The sequence below is a fragment of the Zonotrichia leucophrys genome, chromosome 11, assembly GCF_028769735.1.
Source record: "Zonotrichia leucophrys gambelii isolate GWCS_2022_RI chromosome 11, RI_Zleu_2.0, whole genome shotgun sequence".
NCBI classification, from domain to species: Eukaryota; Metazoa; Chordata; class Aves; order Passeriformes; family Passerellidae; genus Zonotrichia; species Zonotrichia leucophrys.
This window is the reverse complement of record NC_088181.1, coordinates 2457016-2476166: the sequence shown is the minus strand read 5'-3', so window position 1 is coordinate 2476166 and position 19151 is coordinate 2457016. Positions and strand designations below refer to the sequence as shown.

Genomic DNA, 19151 nt, shown 5'->3' with positions numbered 1-19151 from the left:
CAATTTTCCAGGCACAAACCCCATCTGCTCCAAAATAAATCAATTTTCCAGGCACAAAACCCTGGCAGCTCCATGTCACTCACCCAGGTCAGTACCACAGCAGGAGCTGTGCAAAAAGCAGGGAAAAAAAGCAGAATTCCAGCCATCACCACCCTGGAATTGTCACCCTCATCCTTCTCAGCACCTCAGAGATAAATTTATCACCTAAGGGATTTTTCAGCTGTAGGAAGGGGAGCTCACTGCTTAATTCCCACCAGGTTACCTCACCTTAAAAACCTTCCCAAATTTCTGAGTGGAAGGGAAAGAGGGGCAGCAACAGCCCAGCACAGCTCCTAAACCACAACATCAATTCCTGTCCCATCAGGAAAAGAGCAAACCTAAGTCCAAGCTTGGTTTAGGTTTCAGAAAAGCAGGGATCAGAGAGACCAAAGATCTTGGGAATATAAACCATGGAGCACACAAGGAGCTCCATCATAATTCAGAAAATTCCTTCATGGATCAGCTCTGCTCACAGAGACACTGGGAAAAACAGGGATTAAGAGCTGTTAAAAACCTGCAGGGTCCAGGAGACACCAGCTCAGCTAAGGGAGAAATTTGGCAGCAGCTTTCTTAGCCCTGAAAACATTAATGCAGGCAGCAAATCTCATTCAGGAACCCAATGTCCCACCCCAAGAAACCCATGCAGAGACCAGCAACAGGCAGCTGTCAAGTTAACCAGACATTTATTAGCATTTCTGGAGGTGGAGAGGGTGTTCCAGTACAACAAGCAACGAGGTCACACACGGGTGATGGAATCATTTCATGTTCAAGCAGAGCAGGTTCCACTGAGTTGCTTTATTTCTTCCATTCGTTCTTGTCAAAATCCCACTGGGCTGTGATGCCCTGCACGGGGTTCACCCTCATGTCCAACATCCTCTTGGTCTGAGCTGAGAGCCACTCGTCAGAGAAGGTGTGAGGGACAGCGCCGTACACTGCAGGATAGAAGGGAATTATGGAATTATGGAGTTATGGAGTTAGGTATGGAGTTATGGAGTGAGTTATGGAGTTATGGAGTTATGGAGTTAGTTATGGAGTGAGTTATGGAGTTATGGAGTGAGTTATGGAGTTATGGAGTGAGTTATGGAGTAAGTTATAGAGTGGGTTATGGAGTGAGTTATGGAGTGGGTTATGGAGTGATTTATGGAGTGAGTTATGGAGTTATAGAGTGAGTTATGGAGTGAGTTATGGAGTGAGTTATGGAGTTATGGAGTTATGGAATTATGGAGTTAGTTATGGAATTATGGAGTTAGTTATGGAGTGAGTTATGGAGTTATGGAGTTATGGAGTTATGGAGTTAGTTATGGAGTGAGTTATGGAGTTATGGAGTGAGTTATGGAGTGAGTTATGGAGTTATGGAGTTATGGAATTATGGAGTTAGTTATGGAATTATGGAGTTAGTTATGGAGTTATGGAGTTATGGAGTTATGGAGTTAGTTATGGAGTGAGTTATGGAGTGAATTATGGAGTTATGTCCTCATGCCACGTCAGCAAGTTGGGAATTTTGGGCTAAGTTTTGCTAATAAAAGGGCTTTTTCCCCCCTGAAGCCATCCCACTCGTTGTCCAGAGAAGCTGTGGCTGCCTCATCTTTGGAAGTGTCCAAGGCCAGGTTGGATGGGGTTTGGAGAAACCTGGGACAGTGGGAAGTGTCCCTGGCCATGGATGGAGGTGAAATGGGATCATCTTCAGCATCCCTTCCAACCCAAACCTGTGAATCCATGATCTGTTCAAACCTCCACTCCCTGCATGCAGCATCCAGCTCAAGCCACACTCCCACATGGATTCTCCAGTGGTTTCCTCCATCACCAAGATAACAGCTTCCTGCTCTCCTATTTTTGGGAGCCTCAAGGCAGGGAGCAGCTCCTTTAACTGCTGCTCTGCCTGCTGGCAGCTGGAGGCTCCCTGGAGGCTGAATCCTTAGCTGGGAAGGCAGCCAAACGTGGCAGGAACCCAAATGTTCACTACCCAAGGCAGCAAAAGAGGGGAAGCTCTGGGATCAGGAATCTCACCGCTCACTCCCTTCCATTTCCTGTGCTCCCAGATTTCTCTGAGTCAGCTTCCTGATTATTTCTGCTCCATCCCCACAAGAGACAGCTCCAGGATGGAGCTTTCAGGGAATAACAGACAGCTCCTGCTGCAGTCCCTGTTCTGGCTGCTCCCCAAACCATCCTGGCCCCACAGAATTCCCATCAGGCATCTCCTGCTCTCCATGGAGGAGTTACTTACTGAAGTGCTTCTGCCAGATGAGGATGACTCCAGTGAGGCCAAGGAAGAACAGAACTCCCCCCAGGACGGTTTTCCACTCGTTTGTCCCTTTCTTCATCTCTGCGTAGGACTCGTTGAACTTTATCCGATACACTGGGGAAAAAAAACATCAAATCCTCTCTTTTAACTTTTCCTGGGGTCTGAAGGTGACCAGAACTCTGCAGAGGGAGGTGAACGAAGGCTGAGGCTGCCCAAAGGGGATGGATGTTAAATCAGGTTTGGCACACACCAAAGCCAATCAGTTCTTTCACCCCCACATCAATTTTAGTCTCCATTTACCAGATTATCCTAAAGTTGGGCACAAGTTACAGTGTAGACCTGAAAGAAGGAAAACTGGGAGTTCTCCTTCCTCCCCTCCAATTCCCAGTGTGGTTACTGACCCCAAAGCTTCCTAGCACCAATAATTCCAACAGGAATGTTTCGAGCTCAGCTGCCACTGAAATCCACAGGAATTTAAAATCCAAAGCAATAGAAAATCTGGAGCAATTCCTCAAAAAGATTTAAACCTTTTGTAGACCAGATTCTCCCTTCATACCATAAGAACAGTTAGAAAAGATGAGGGAATTTTATTTGCAAGTCAAAACACCCAGGGGGAGCCTTCACTAGCTGGAATTTGGTTCATGCCAAGGTCAGTGGTTATTAACATTCAAATTCATGTTTGTGTTTGGGGCTCACTTCACCCAGCTGGACTAACAATGGCATGGTGTGGTACTGAAAGGATTTTTCTCCTGATTGGTTGAAAATAGATGGGAATCAAGAAATAAATCTAATTATTATGATTTGGTTTCTGGAAGAGGAAGGAATGGCTGAATGTGACCTCAGATATGGAACAGAAGCCACAGCAGGGGCATTGCATGTTCTGTAACAGCACCAAAGATCTTGGGAATAAAAACCATGGAGCAAACAAGGAGTTCCATCATAATTAAGATAATTCCTCCATGGATCTGTTCTGCTCACAGCCACAGGGAAAAACAAGGATTAGGAGCTGCTCCAAGCATGGCCTGGGAACAAAAAGCTGTCTAAAGACTTGAAAGGGACTGGAGTGCCAAAACAAAGGGAATGGCTTTGAGCTGAGGGGGTTTAGGTGGGATTTTGGGAAGGAATTCCTCCCTGTGAGGGTGGGCAGGCCCTGGCACAGGTGCCCAGAGATCCCTGGATCCCTGGCAGTGCCCAAGGCCAGGATGAATAGGGCTGGGAGCATAATAATAGAACAGTAATATTCATAATACATAGAATAACAAATTTCTATTCAAAATTCTGTTTAGATCTTGGTTAAAAAATGGTCAAGGTGAAATTAAAGAAGTTTGATAGAATAATAAAGTTTGATAGAATGACCAGGATCCCCCTGCAAGCTGCTTTCCCAGCATTCCCCAGTGTGTACTGGCACATGGAGTCATTCCTTTCTGTTCCAAGCACTTTGGCATTTTCCCTTCCTGAACTCCAGGAGATCCCTGGTGGTGGAAGGAGAGGATCCCCAAGCTCCCTCCCCAGCCAGTGGGACACACAGAGACGGGCAGGGCGCTGTGGGGTCCCTGAGAGCCCCCCCACGTACGTTCCACCTTCTCCTCGGCAGACAGGGCGCTCCAGGACGCCTTCTCCTTCTCCTTGAGCGCGCGCTGCTGCGCCGACAGGTCCCGCACAAACGCCACCTCGGGCAGCGGCACGTCCCGCCGGTCCATGTACACGGGGAGGGTGTAATCCTCGGCCTTCACCACGCCTGCGGGACACAGGGACACACACGGGGACAGGGACGCACACGGGTGACACCCACAGGGACGTGGGGACACACAGGGACACACACGGGGACAGGGACACACGTGGGTGACACCCACAGGGACGTGGGGACATACACAGGGACACACACAGGGACACAGGGGTGGACATAGGGATGGACACAGGGACATGGGGACACAGAGAGACACACACAGAGAGACACACACAGAGAGACACACACAGGGACACAGGGATGGACATAGGGATGGACAGAGGGATGGACAGAGGGACATGGGGACACAGAGAGACACACACAGGGACACAGGGATGGACACAGGGATGGACAGAGGGACATGGGGACATACACAGAGACACACACATGGACACAGGGATGGACACAGGGACATGGGGACACAGAGAGACACACACAGGGACACACAGCAGGACAGGGACGCACGTGGGTGACACCCACAGGGACATGGGAACACACAAAGGGACACACGGGGACATGGGTGACACATGGGGACATACACAGGGACACAGGGATGGACATAGGGATGGACACAGGGACATGGGGACACAGAGAGACACACACAGGGACACACACCCAGGGACACAGGGATGGACACAGGGATATGGGGACACAGAGAGACACACACAGGGACACACAGGGATGGACACAGGGACACACACAGGGACATGGGGACACAGAGGGACACACACAGGGACATGGGAACACACACAGGGACACACCCACAGGGACATGGGGACACACAGGGACACACACGGGGACATGGGTGACACATGGGGACATACACAGGGACACACACAGGGACGCAGGGATGGACATAGGGATGGACACAGGGACATGGGGACACAGAGAGACACACACAGGGACACACAGGGATGGACACAGGGACACACACAGGGACATGGGGACACACACAGGGACATGGGAACACACAGCGCGACAGGGACGCACAGGGGGACACCCACAGGGACGTGGGGACACACAGGGGGACATGGGTGACACATGGGAACACACACAGGGACACACACAGGGGCACGGGGATGGACATAGGGATGGACACAGGGACATGGGGACACAGAGAGACACACACAGGGACACACAGGGATGGACACAGGGACACACACAGGGACACACACACAGGGACACAGGGATACACACAGGGACACGGGAACACACACAGGGACACACCCACAGGGACATGGGGACACACAGGGACACACAGGGGGACATGGGTGACACATGGGAACACACAAAGGGACACACGGGGACATGGGTGACACATGGGGACATACACAGGGACACACACAGGGACACAGGGATGGACATAGGGATGGACACAGGGACATGGGGACACAGAGAGACACACACAGGGACACACAGGGATGGACACAGGGACACACACAGGGACACAGGGAAACACACAGGGACATGGGAACACACACAGGGACACACATGGGTCAAACACAGGGACACAGGGATGGACACAGGGACACGGGAACACACACAGGGACACAGGGACACAGAGGGACACACACAGGGACATGGGGGACACACATGGGGACACAGGGACACACACACACGAGGACATGGGTGACACAGAGGGACACACACAGGGACACAGGTCACCCACAAGGACATGGGGACACACACAGGGACATAGGTGACACACAGGGACACACATAGAGACACAGGAACATCCACAGGGACGCATATACGGGGACACAGGTCACACACAGGGTCACACACGGGGACAAAGGGATGGACAAAGGGACACACACAGGGACATGGGGACACAGAGGGGGACACACAAACAGGGACACACACAGGGGGACAGGGACACAGGGACATGGGTCACAATCAGCTCACACTGGTCTCCAGTCTCAGCCCAGCAGTGCACAAGCACAGCAGTGCAGGGAGGGGGTGGCAGGGCTCAGGAGCAACGCAGAACTTGAGAACTTTTGTGTTCTACCAGCACAAACACGGGATTACAGCAGGGTCTGGGATGGACTGGGAACGGCCCTAAAGCCCATCCCACTGCAGGCCCTGCCATGGGCAGGGACAGCTCTCAGTGTCCCAGGACTCCCTTGGGCACTGCCAGGACCCTGGGGCAGCTGAGGGAGCAAAGGAGGCTCAGGGGGCCCTCCTGGCTCTGCACAGCTCCTGCCAGGAGGGAACAGGGAACAGGGACAGGAGCAGAGGGAACAGCTCAGGCTGGGCCAGGGCAGGCTCAGCTCGGACAGCAGCAGGAATTTGCCCATGGAAAGGGGGGTCAGGGATGGGAACTGCCCAGGGAGGGTTGCAGTGCCCATCCCTGGAGGTGTCCCAGCAATTCCTGAGGTGCCACTCGGTGCTCTGGGTGGGGATGGGGCACAGCTGGGACTCAGTGACCTTGCAGCTTTCCCCCACCAGGATGATGCCATGATTGTCCCTCCTGCCACCTCCCCAGGCTTCCTCCATCCCCACCCGCCCCTCACCCAGGGCAGATTTCTGTGCTCCCCCCTTTATCCCCCTGACCCACCGTGTCCATGTGCCCTGAGGCACAGGGAGGTGGAGATGGATCTCCTCCCGACCAGGCTGAACACTCTGGAAGCCAACATCCTGCAGGGCAGGCAGCAATAGTCAGTACCACGGTGACAGAAGAGCATTTCCCACGAGTTTACATATATGTATATATATATATAGCCTAAAGATTTCCTGCTCCTTCTCCAGAGGGCAGCACAGCACTCCATGCTGGAGAGGAGATTTTGCGGGATATTCTCCCACTAAACCGATCTGGATGAGCCTTTCTCCCCCTGTTTTTAACCCGAGCCTCCTGCACTGGAAGCAAATGACATTGCCATATTTAAACCACCCTTCTATGACGCTGTAATTCCAAAATAAACCATTCCTGGAGCGCCATGCACATCCCAGAGCCACTGCAAAGACCCCATTCAGAGACCCCTGAGCACGGAGCATCCCAGGGAAGGGAGGGATCCCCACAAGGGATTCGGGGTCCTCCGCTGACCCCAGCCCAGCCCAAAGCCCTCCCAGCTCCCGCCAGCACCCGCTGTCTGTCCCTGACCTTGCCCTCCCCGCCTGTCACCTCAGTCGCGTCCCGGTGTCAGAACCCCTCACGGACCCGGCGGGCGGGGTCGCGCCGCTGCCCCCTCACAGCCCTCCCCGCACCCCCCAACCCGCGCTGCCCCGCCAGCCCGGCCGTGCATAGGGATGGCGGGAGGGCACCGTTCTCGCTCCCAGCCCGCTCCCCGCCCGTCCCCGCGCTCCGCCCGGCCCGGCCCGGCCTCACGACCTGGCGACCGTCCTCTACGGCTGGCGGGACCGGAAGGAGCCGCGGGCGGAAGCGCGGGGCTCGCCGGGAGCGCGGGGCAGCGAGCGGGGAAGGCCGGAGCGGCCGGCGCGGGGGATGATGGGATACGGGCGGACCGTGGCTGGAGGTTTAGCCAGGATTCTCAAAATCCCGGAATGTCTGAGGGTGGGTGTGAAAAACGCCAATCGCTTGTTTTTTAAAATTTTAAAAGTTTAATAGTAATAAAATGGTTATTAAAATAACAATACAATTAGAGTCATAATAATTTGGACAGTTTTCATTAGGACAATATGAGACAATAGAAACAAAGAGTTACAGACAGTCTGTGTACTTTTTCTGGGCAAAATAAACCTGAAAAAACCCCCACGTTAACAGAGGATTAACCCTTAAAAGCAATAGCCTGTTGCATATTCATACACCTCATACATGATGCATAAATTCTTTTCAAACACAGGATTCTATCTGGTCATCCTCAACTTCTTTCTTCAAATCCTATAGGAAGGATTTGAGGCAGGAAGAAGTTCAATTTTTCTGATAAGAGAGCAATAAATCCTTTTCTCTGAAAGATTCAGGTGTCCTGTGGCTGCTATCTGTGAGTCCTTTCTTTAAAAAAAGTATCCTACATAGCATAGTTTCTATTTTAACATTTGTTTATAACATAAAACTATATTTAACAGAGTGCTTAAGAGAATTAATACAGCGTTACTTTCTAAAACAACACATATAATATTCATTTTAATATTTGCAAAAAGCCAATCATAAAACATGCATTTTTGACATCCGGCATCATCGAGCCCAGCTCTGACCAATCCCCACCTTGTCCCCAGCCCAGAGCACCGAGTGCCACCTCAGGAATTGCTGGGACACCTCCAGGGATGGGCACTGCAACCCTCCCTGGGCAGTTCCCATCCCTGACCCCCCTTTCCATGGGCAAATTCCTGCTGCTGTCCGAGCTGAGCCTGCCCTGGCCCAGCCTGAGCTGTTCCCTCTGCTCCTGTCCCTGTCCCCTCCTGGCAGGAGCTGTGCAGAGCCAGGAGGGCCCCCTGAGCCCCCTTTGCTCCAGGCTGAGCCCCCTCAGCTCCCTCAGGATTCTCCATTCCCTTCCCAGCTCCCTCAGGATTCTCCATTCCCTTCCCAGCTCCCTCAGGATTCTCCATTCCCTTCCCAGCTCCCTCAGGATTCTCCATTCCCTTCCCAGCTCCCTCAGGATTTTCCAGCCTTTCCCAGCTCCATTCCCTTCCCTGTACAAGCTCCAGCCCCTACAGGTTCTGTGAGGAGCCCAGAATTTGGCACAGGATTGGAAGTTTGGAGCCCAGCATGGAAAAGCACTGAGGGGGATCCCTGTATGAGCTGGGGACAAACACAGCCAAGGCATCACTGAAGTCAGTTTTTTATACAGAAACCCTTTTTCCTTTACTATTTGGGATTTCCTTTATTATTTAGGCACTTCCCTGGAAGTGCCCAAGGCCAGGCTTGCAGCAGGCTGGGATAGGGAAAGGTGTCAGGGGTGGAAATGGAAGATCTTTAAGGCCCTTCCAATCTGAACCATCCTCTAATTCACCGTGACATGGAGGTGATGGGCCACAGGCTGGGCAGGATCATCCCGGAGATCCTTTCCAACCTGACAGTCCCAGAGATCTTTTCCTACATGATGATCCCAGAGATCTTTTCCCACACGATGATGCCACAGGTTTTCCCTACACAATGATCTCAGAGATCTTTTCCCGGAGGTTTTTCCTACATGATGATCCCAGAGGTTTTTCCCACCCCACAATCCCAGAGATCTTTTCCCAGAGATCATTTCCGAGAGATCTGTTCCCACACGATGATCCCAGAGATCTTTTCCCAGAGGTTTTTCTCACCCCACGATCCCATAGCTTTCCCCAGGTTGGTCTCGCACACCCCGACGATCCCCATCTTCCCGTTGCTCCCGCCACGCCCCGTCTCCCACCACCCCCGCCCCCCCACTTCCCGTCACCCCACACCGCAATTTATCTCGCATTTTCACACCTCCAAATTTTCCCCAAATTCCATCCCCAAAATCCCCTCAAAATCGCTGTCGCAAAGCCGGCCGCGCTTGGCGGCGCTTGCCGACAGCCGGCGGCGCTGTGCGGCGGGCGGGGAGCGGCGCAGGGCGGGCAGCGGGGCCGCACCGGGCCGTACCGGGCCGAACCGGGCCGAACCGGGGCCGGGGCTCGGCACCATGAAGCTGACCACCCAGGCTTACTGCAAGATGGTGCTGCACGGCGCCAAGTACCCGCACTGCGCCGTCAATGGGCTGCTGGTGGCGGAGCGGCCGCCGGCGCCGCGGCCGGCGCAGCCCGCGCTGTTCGTGGATTGCATCCCGCTCTTCCACGGCACGCTGGCCCTCGCCCCCATGCTGGAGGTGGCCCTGACCCTGGTGAGGTGATCCCGCAGGGGTGAGGGGTGTGGGATGGGTGATGGAAGGGGTGCCGGGCAGGGCAGGGTGGGGAAATGGTCCAAAAATTGGGGGAATTGTGCTGGGAGAGATGGGAGTGCTCATATGGGGAAGGGAAGGATCCAGGGAGAGCTCAGAGCCCCTAAAGGGGCTCCCGGAGAGCTGGAGAGGGACGGGGGACAAGGGATGGGGGGACAGAACACAGGGAATGGCTGCCAGTGCCACAGAGTGAATTTAGATGAGATTTTGGGCAGGAATTCTTCTCCATGAGGGTGAGGAGGCCCTGGCACAGATGCCCAGAGCAGCTGGGGCTGCCCCTGGATCCCTGGCAGTGCCCAAGGCCAGGCTGGACAGGGCTTGGAGCAGCCTGGGATAATGAGTGATGGAACAGGATGAGCTAAAGGTTCCCTACAACCCAAACCATCCCATGATTGTGAGCAAAAGAAGATCCATCCCTTTTTGACACCATTAAAAAGAGTAAATTTCTGGTTGCTCCCATATTTGTGAGCAAAAGAATATCCATCCCTTCTTTATGCCAATAAAAAGAACAAATTTCTGGCTCCTCCAGAGTCATCTTTAATGTTTCCCTCAGTGTTTTTCATCCCAGTAAAGATTTCATTTGGAAACAAATTCCAGTAACTCGGAAAGAAATTCCAGTTTTTTCCAGCTGAGATGATGCCATGTCAATGTTGACATCTTAGTGGAAGCTAAAATGATGAAATGCAGCCAGAGGCACAGGACAGGAGCTGAGCCTGAGCCCTGAACAGTTAGTTTTACCATTAAACATCAAAAATATATAATTTTAAATATTTACAGCAGTGTGGGAGTAGCAGAGCACTGTGTGTCTTTATTAAATCAGGATTAAATGTCTTTCCACAGGGTTTGTGGCACTGAATTTTGGTAAACTTTAGGCCTTCCATGCAGCTTTTTAGTGTAGATCTTGCAGCAGGAGCAGATTATTAGGAAATAAATCCTGTTTCTTGCAACATGTGCAGGAAGAAAATGATCCCAGAGCCAAAGCAAAGGAGCACTTCCCTCTCCTGGAACAGCACTCAGCTCCTCCTCCTCCTCATTTTCCTCCTCCTCCTCCACCTCCCAGGGTTTTCCAGCCCTGCTGGCTGCAGCAAACCAAAGCCACTTTGGAATTTTCCTTGGCAGGACTGGATGTGACTAAAAATATTTCTAATATTAAAAATATTTCTACCATTAAAAATATTTCCAACATTTTAAATATTCCTAATCCTAAATATATTTCTAACATTGAAACTATTTCTACCATTAAAAATATTTTTAACACTAAAACTATTTCTAATATTTCTAACAGGAGCTAATTGCTGTGGGATCAGTGCTGGGCTCGGAAATTACAGCTTGAAATAGCTTTCATTCCAAAATGAGATTGATTTTTTTTTTATCCCCCCTTTGTTTTATGCAGAAGCAATTTTTAATTACCAGTTAGGAAAGTGAGAACTTAAAATCATTCTCTTCTTTCTTTTCAAGACAATTTTTGGTAGGGAGCAAAAATGGATTTAGGACTGCGGTTTTTAATTTTTAAATGGATGGAGTTGTTTTTTTTTTTTTTAATAATAATTATTATTAATTTTACTGCCTGGGCTGCTGGCTCTAATGCCAAGCTTTCAAACCACTAACAATTAAAACCAGAGTCCTAAGCCCTCAAAATGGGTTTGGAATTGAAACAGCAGCTCTTGCAGGGCTGCACTGCTTTTTTTTTTTTTTCTATCACTTAAATCCCTGTCATCCCTTGGATTATTCACATGGCTGCTTTGTTTGGTTGGTTCTGCAGTCTAATACAATAATTATTGCTGAAAATGAGATTGATTTGACTCCCAGGATGCCACAGGTCAGCACCAGATGTATTTTTGGAGGCCTTTTTAATAGAGCTGGGCAGGGTTTTTTGAGGCCGTGCTCTCTAGGGACTGCAAAGGAAAATTCGAGCTGCTTCCTCCCCTTCTGTCTTTGTATTTTGCTGACTTGATACCCTCAATTCTAATAAAAAGCACCATATATATATATATAGACACCATGTATATATATATAGATAGATATTTTCAAAGTCAGACTCAGCAGGAGGAATTCAGCTCCAGTTTAAAGCAGCAAGAACAGCATTGTTTCAATTCATTTAATTAAAGAGCAAGAACCAACAAAACTACCTAAGTGTAAATTAAAAATTGTCTAAATTATATTCCAAAAGTACATCTGGTTAAGCATTTACATAGAAATGTTAAATAAGGAAGAACTCTCAATGCAAAACAATTTTATCTCCGTTGAAAAGCTGCTAAATGGGACAAACTTCTGCCTCACAATCACCTTTCACCTCCAGCTTTGATTTTCTAATGAAGGCCCCAAATGGTGGCATTTTCTCCTAGAAATGGGACATTAGAAATCAAACCTTTCTGCAAGGACAGGGCAGCATTCTCTGAACTGCCTTGGCAGGTGAACACTGCCAGAAAATTGTCCCAGCCCTTGGTGGGTGAGCCCCGGAGCCTCTCCAGGCTGAGTTTAATTGTCCTGTCACTGGGATTTAGGCCAGGCTTTGACTGAGACAGCTCCTTGCTCTCTTGCTCCATTTGGTTAATGCTTCCCATCATCCTCCAAATGCTCTGTTGGGTTTCTCCATCCCAGCTCCATCAGCCCAACTGTGAGCACTCCCACAAGCAGACAGAAATATGGATTTATTTCAAGAACCCCGTGGCAGAGATGGAGCAGCACTGCTTTATTTACAGGACAGCCATGAGATTTCCTTCATCCTGGGTTGCTTTATTTTTATTTTTTTCTTGATCCTGGAGGGTGTTTTTTTTTTCCCTAGGATTCATTGTTGCCATTGCTTTTCCAGATTGATTCCTGGTGCAAGGAGAACAGCTACGTGATAGCTGGATATTACCAGGCGAACGAACGCGTGAAAGATGCCAGGTGTGTTGGGCCAATATTTCCTTCTGTTTGCTCTTTTAGCTCGTACCTTGGACTCTGCCAGCAGCAATCATCCCCATAAATCAGGCGTGTGTGATTCACTCTGACAACTGTCAGCTGCTTCCACATTGTCTCCGTGGGGCTGCGGGATGTGGCCTTTGGTCAGGTGCAGAAAGTCCTGGCTTTGCACAATCCCTGCTCTCCTCCCGTGGCTGCTATAAAAGGCCACTCTTTGAACCAGTGCCAGCTTCTTGAATTGCAGTTGTCAGGGAAAAAGCCAAAATCTGCAGAGTGTTTGCTCGTGCAGTATGGATCTTGGAAAGTCTGACAACTCCCAGGTTCTTATGGAAAGTCAGGAGTGACCTGATTCTTTCTAAATTTCTTCATCGTCGCTGAGTTTTCTCAGAGCAGTTTTTCATGTGGTAAAGAAGTGGAAAATTATGTCAGTCAGGCAGTGATAGCTCTTATTTATCACTTCTTTTCCTCAGGATTAGTCATTTTTTTTTCCCTGCTGGCTGACTCAGATTACTCACTAAACAATAAGGAACCTTCCTATGGAGCCACAGTTTAATTTTAGATCTGTGTATTCCATATTTTCCCCTCTATCTGTTGGACAAATTCAGGATTGGGACTAATTAGAATAAGAGCAACTTGTTTAAAGTATTATGCCCCGTTCCTGGAAGTGTCCAAGGTTGGATGAGGCTTGGAGCAACCTGGGATAGTGGAAGGTGTGGGGATGGAATGAGAGGATCTTTAAGGTCTCTCCCAACCCAAACCATTCCATGATGCTCTGCTTCCAATTATTTCTTAATGTCTGTTCAGACTTCATTATGTTTTTTAAGCAACATTAGTATTTTCTAAGGTGTCTGTCGGGGATAAAAGCATTATTTGTCATTTCCTTATAAATCTGCTGCACACATTTTAAAGGAGAAGTTACAATTTTTTTCTCTCTGAGGTTTGAGAGAATGTCACAGGCTTGGTGGTTTTTTGAAAGTTCAGTTTGATTTCTGAAGATAACTGGCACCACACAGAGATTGTCAATGGCACCACATGAAGTGGCACCACATAGAGATTGTCACCTTTGTCACCTTTGAAACGTGGTGAAGGTTGTCACAGGTTATCTGATTTTGGACAAGTTTTCAATGCAAACTGGGGAGAAAACTCAGTTTGTTTTAAATGCCTGCCAGGGCAGAGTCTTTGGTCTGGGGGAAGAAGACAGGAGGCCACCAAATGTTGATTCCATGTCATTCCAAAGCCATTCCTAAACCCAGCTGAGCTGCCTTCTATCAGCTGTGCCATCAGCTCCTTTATCTTGTTCCTGTTTGCAAGCACCCAGAGTCACTCTCACATCTCCCTGAGCTCATTTCCTGCTGCTTTCAGCTGAAAATCGTGGTTCCCATCACTCAGTTCCTTCTCCTTTGTGCTCCAGCCCAAACCAGGTTGCAGAGAAAGTGGCCTCCCGGATTGCCGAGGGTTTCACGGACACGGCGCTCATCATGGTAAAAACTTCCTCCCCCTGACCCCCTGGGTGTGCTGACCCTGCTGCTGGAGCAGGGAAATGCAGTTCTCTGGCTGCTTTCATGAGGAATTCAGTTTCTCTTCCTCTCCAGAATGCTCTGGGGAGGAGATGCAGTGAGCAGAGAAGTACAGTGTAAATCCACAGAGAGACCGTGGTGAGCTCTCTGCCACCTCAGAAGAACTTGAGGCTTTCTCTACATGTTCAGGCAGCAATTTCTGGCTCCAGCCCACCTCCTGCAACTTAAATTCTTATATTTAATGTCACAAACTGGGCTTTGCCTCCTCACTGCTGTGACAAAGGACATTGGCAGCTTACATTTGGCAGTTGGAGGGTAAAACAGTGGGTGGGTGTAAGATTCCCTGTTTTTACAAACTGATTTTGGGTTTATTTCCTCTCTTGGGATGCTGAGGAGGAGACTGAGGTGCTGTTTCCATGTCCCACCCCAGGTTGACAACACCAAGTTCACCATGGAGTGTGTGGAGCCTGCCATCCACGTGTACGAGCTGCACGAGAACAAGTGGAGGTGCAAGGACCCCCACGTGTGAGTGAGCCAGGAATTCCATGGGCTGTGGGGAAAAACAGGCTGTCCCTGTGAGGGCACTGCAGCCTGGCTTAATTCAGAGTTTTTCTGGGGTGATTCCTATTGATTTCCCTGGGTCTGGATTGAAGGCACTTGAGATGATAATTCATGTTCAGACTCAGGTGTTTATTATTTCTTATCAGTGAAACAGTCTCACAACCATGAGTTCTGCAGCCTTTTATTAACCAGGCACAAAATGGCCAACTATCTCTTGTTACAAAGTCTTTTAAGGCTAAACTATCCAATTAAGAAATGACACCTAGATTATTTTCCCTTTTAACCCAATAACTGATCCCTCAAACCCTGCAATGTGGACTTCCCTGCCCAGTCACAAAACATCACCCAAACCCATGATGGAGAAGGAAGAAGGTAAAGAGGAACAATCAGCCTCCATCCTAAAACCTCCATATTGTTTCATATTTATTTCTCTATTCTAACACCCCAAACTTTTAAGTTTTCTGCCCTGTTCTATTACTGATAGCACAGGGTGGAAAACTTAAATAACTGATCCCTCAAAGCCAATAACTGATCACTTGAAGTCTGCAATGTGGACTTTTCTGTCCAATTACAAAATGCCACCCAAACCCATGAAGAAGAAGGTAAAGAGGAACAACCAGCCTCCACCCTAAAACCTCCATCTTGCTTTGTATTTATTTCTATTACTGATAGCACAGGGTAGAAAACTTAAATAACTGATCCTTCAAAGCCAATAACTGATCCCTCAAACCCTGCAATGTGGACTTTCCTGCCCAATCACAAAACATCACCCAAACCCATGAAGGAGAAGGAAGAAGGTAAAGAGGAACAACCAGCCTCCACCCTAAAACCTCCATATTGTTTCATATTTATTTCTCTATTCTAACACCCCAAACTTTTAAGTTTTCTGCCCTGTTCTATTACTGATAGCACAGGGTGGAAAACTTAAATAACTGATCCCTCAAAGCCAATAACTGATCCCTCAAACCCTGCAATGAGGACTTTCCTGTCCAATTACAAAATGCCACCCAAACCCATGAAGAAGAAGGTAAAGAGGAACAACCAGCCTCCACCGTAAAACCTCCATCTTGCTTTTTATTTATTTCTATTACTGATAGCACAGGGTAGAAAACTTAAATAACTGATCCCTCAAAGCCAATAACTGATCCCTCAAACCCTGCAATGTGGACTTTCCTGTCCAATTACAAAACATCACTCAAACCCTGAAGAAGAAGGAAGAAGGTAAAGAAGAACAACCAGCCTCCACCCTAAAACCTCCATCTTGCTTCATATTTATTTCTATATTCTGAAACCCCAAACTTTAAGTTTTGTACCCTATTCTATTACTGATAGCACAGGGTAGAAAACTTAAATAACTGATCCTTCAAAGCCAATAACTGATCCCACAGACCCCACAATGCAGACTTTTCTGTCCATTTACAAAACATCACCCAAACCCATGAGGAAGGAGGAGGAAGAAGGTAAAGAAGAACAACCAGCCTCCACCCTAAAACCTCCATCTTGCTTCATATTTATTTCTATATTCTAAAACCCCAAACTTTAAGTTTTGTACCCTGTGCTATTACACACTTCTCACCAACTCCACACCCAGTACTGCCAATTAATTTTGGAAGCCTGTTCCACAGCCTCAGGTCAAATGCAGCGTTCTCTTGTAAGCACAGAAAGTTGAAAATTCTCAGCATCCAAGATTCCAACTGCTGCCTGCTTCTTTTCCATCCTAGTGACTTCTGTGAAGACTGGACCGAAGCCCAGCGCATCGCTGCCTCCCTGCTGGACAGCAAATCCTACGAGACCCTGGTGGATTTCGATAATCACCTGGACGACATCCGCAACGACTGGACAAACCCCGAGATCAACAAAGCTGTGCTGCACCTGTGCTAGGAGGGATCCTCCTGACTAATCCATGGGCATTCCCACTCTGTACTGAAGAGAGAAAAAAAAAGCTATTTTTGAATGTAAATAGAATTCATATTCAGTACCTTGTGTGGAAAGCTGACTGGTTAAAGAGGAGGGGCGTGTCCGTGGCGCGGTGCTGTGTCCGTAAAGCCACGGGATGATGGTGGTGGTGGCATTCCCTGGAAGAGCTGCCAGCTGTCACTCCCAGCTGTCCTCGTGGACACCATCCCACTTGTAGTGAATGTTGCTATTCCTTGGAAACCAGAACTGCTTCTGCTTGGCCCCCACTGTTCCTATTCCAAAGTTTTGACTTCAGCTTTTCTAATCTTTAGAGAGGTTACTTTTTAATGATTTCTGGAAATACCTTTCCAAAAAAAAAAAAATAATCAATCCTGTCCTCAGGTGAGAGATGTTAAGGGCGAATAGATCAAGTGGGAGGTGGTTTCTTCTGGCCTGGGTTGGAATTGTAACTCTCTTGGCACAGTAAAATGCAAACTGCTGAGGATGTTCCATGCTCATGTGTCACCTGTTTTGCAGTGCTTTAGCATGACAGAGAGTTTTAAAGCAGTATTCCCAAATAATCTGGTGTTTCCTGCTCTCCATGGGCTTGGCAAGCACAGTTACTGCTTGAATGTGTTAAACCCAAAGTAAATGATTTATGAAAAGGACTGGAAGCACACTGCTGAGTTTGAATCTGCAGTTGGAGTCTACAGTAATGAAATACTTTATTAATTTTGTGCATTTGTGGGGGGAGTTAATCAGCAGATCTCATTTTCCACATGATCCAAGTACATGGAATCAGGGAGCCTGGGTACAGCCTTGTTCAGCTTGCCTTGTCTTTCCCATTAATATTCATTTCCAAGGAGAAGTCTCCTGGACAATGCAGCTTTATACCAGCCTAGAAAAGCTCTTTGTTGCCTCTCTCCTAACTGTAGTTAAACACAACCTCAACCTTCAACAATTCCTCCACATTTCCTTCTCTTCCTGCCCAGAAACGTTGTTGCAAGGGAGATAAAATGTCTGCCTGTCTCCAATCTTAGTGTTAAAATCACAGCAGAGTTTGGCTTGGAAGGGGCTCGAAGATCATCTCATTCCATGGGCAGGGACACCTTCCCCATGAACAGGTGCTCCAAGCCCCATCCAACCTGGGCTTATTTCAAAATGGAATTAATTGTCTGAATCTCACAATTTTAAGTCAATAAGTCCAAGTTTTCCTCCTGTTTTTTGAGAGGGATGGGGAAAGCTAAAATCCCATTTGCAGCAGGGAGTAGAGCCTGGATGCCCCCAGGCTGTGGAGTTCCCTCCAGGTGAGATGATTCCACAGGGCCATGGGGCGAGTTGGAGGGAGGAGAGGAAGCTTTGGGCACTTTGGTTTTTATCTCCCTGCTGTGCAGGGTGAGGTGTGATCACCAAAGAGCTTGGCACCGAGTCAAGAACCTTCCCTAGGCTGAGTCAGGCTTGCAGAGAGGGAAATGTTTTCACTTGTTGACTGAAAACAAGTATTTAGCTCCCCAAACCAGTGAGATAACACATTCCAGTGGCTGCTCCACTCCATATCTGTAGGAAAAGTTTTCCCTGGAGCAGAATGCAAAGCACCCAGGCTGCAGGAAGAGGACTTTGTACAAACAGCCAGCGAAATCCAAGGTATTGTTCCAGAGGCCGATCCTTATCCTAGGCAGATTCCTCATGTGGGGTTGTCAGAAGGAGCTGCTGGGTCTCCTGAGCCACAGGAAATGTGTTTCTTGTTCTTTGTAACAGCATCTCCTAATCAGGCTTTGATCATAAATATGCAAATTCAGGCTAATCCTGCTCCCCTGTTAGGCAGTTTGTCTCCTCAGTGTGTAACCTGCTGGAATATTCCCTGGGACACACTGCTGGAAGGGGAGCAGCTTTTAGTGCTTTGTCTTCCCCTTCTTTTAATCTTCTCTTTGCTTTCAAACGAGGATTTTTTGCCACCAGCAGAAGCCCAGGCTGGCTTTAAGCAAAGAGGACAAACCTGCAGATCTTATCTCCCCTGGCCTATTTGCATTGAAGGCTGGACAAAAGCAGCAATTCCATAAATCCAGGCAGCCACCGTGGCTCTCCTGGAAGAATGAGGAAGCTGCAGGGCTCAGGGAAGGCTGTGTTCCCTCTCCTGCTGATGTGCCCAGGGCAAATGCTGCTTTCCTGGCTGGGGGATCCTCTGCATTCAGGGCAGGAATTCAAGGTAATTCCTTTTAAAACTTCAGGGGGAGGAAATCTTGGGGAAGGCATCTCTTGCTGAGAGTGGGAAGGCAGCACTGGGAATGTGTGTCCTACTCTTTTTTGGTTTGTTGGCAATTAATGACTTTCAGGATTAACTTTTTTTCTCCCTATCCACCAAAATTTGGAGATTTGACATTTGCCTGCCCAGATGTTTTAACTCCCAACTTTTTACCTCATCCACACGACCTGAAGTGCTTGGAAAAAAGAATCCCTGAATA

At 48.7% G+C, this 19151-nt stretch overlaps 2 protein-coding genes across 2 annotated transcripts; one reads left to right on the top strand and one right to left on the bottom strand.

The window, feature by feature from the left end:
* Window positions 1-705: 705 nt before the first annotated feature.
* LOC135452853 (cytochrome c oxidase subunit 4 isoform 1, mitochondrial) lies at window positions 706-7471 on the bottom strand. The gene is made up of 5 exons (XM_064723320.1): window positions 7336-7471; window positions 6565-6644; window positions 3855-4019; window positions 2264-2395; window positions 706-971 (listed from the first exon to the last, which is right to left on the bottom strand). The coding sequence occupies exons 2-5, from the start codon at window positions 6641-6643 to the stop codon at window positions 835-837; spliced, it is 513 nt and encodes a 170-aa protein (XP_064579390.1). The 5' UTR covers window position 6644; window positions 7336-7471; the 3' UTR covers window positions 706-834.
* Window positions 7472-9451: 1980 nt separating this feature from the next.
* On the top strand, window positions 9452-17357 carry EMC8 (ER membrane protein complex subunit 8). Its single transcript, XM_064723459.1, has 5 exons — window positions 9452-9754; window positions 12624-12700; window positions 14127-14196; window positions 14663-14757; window positions 16515-17357. Exons 1-5 carry the CDS (start codon window positions 9557-9559, stop codon window positions 16672-16674), a joined length of 600 nt encoding a protein of 199 aa, XP_064579529.1. The 5' UTR covers window positions 9452-9556; the 3' UTR covers window positions 16675-17357.
* Window positions 17358-19151: the final 1794 nt, after the last annotated feature.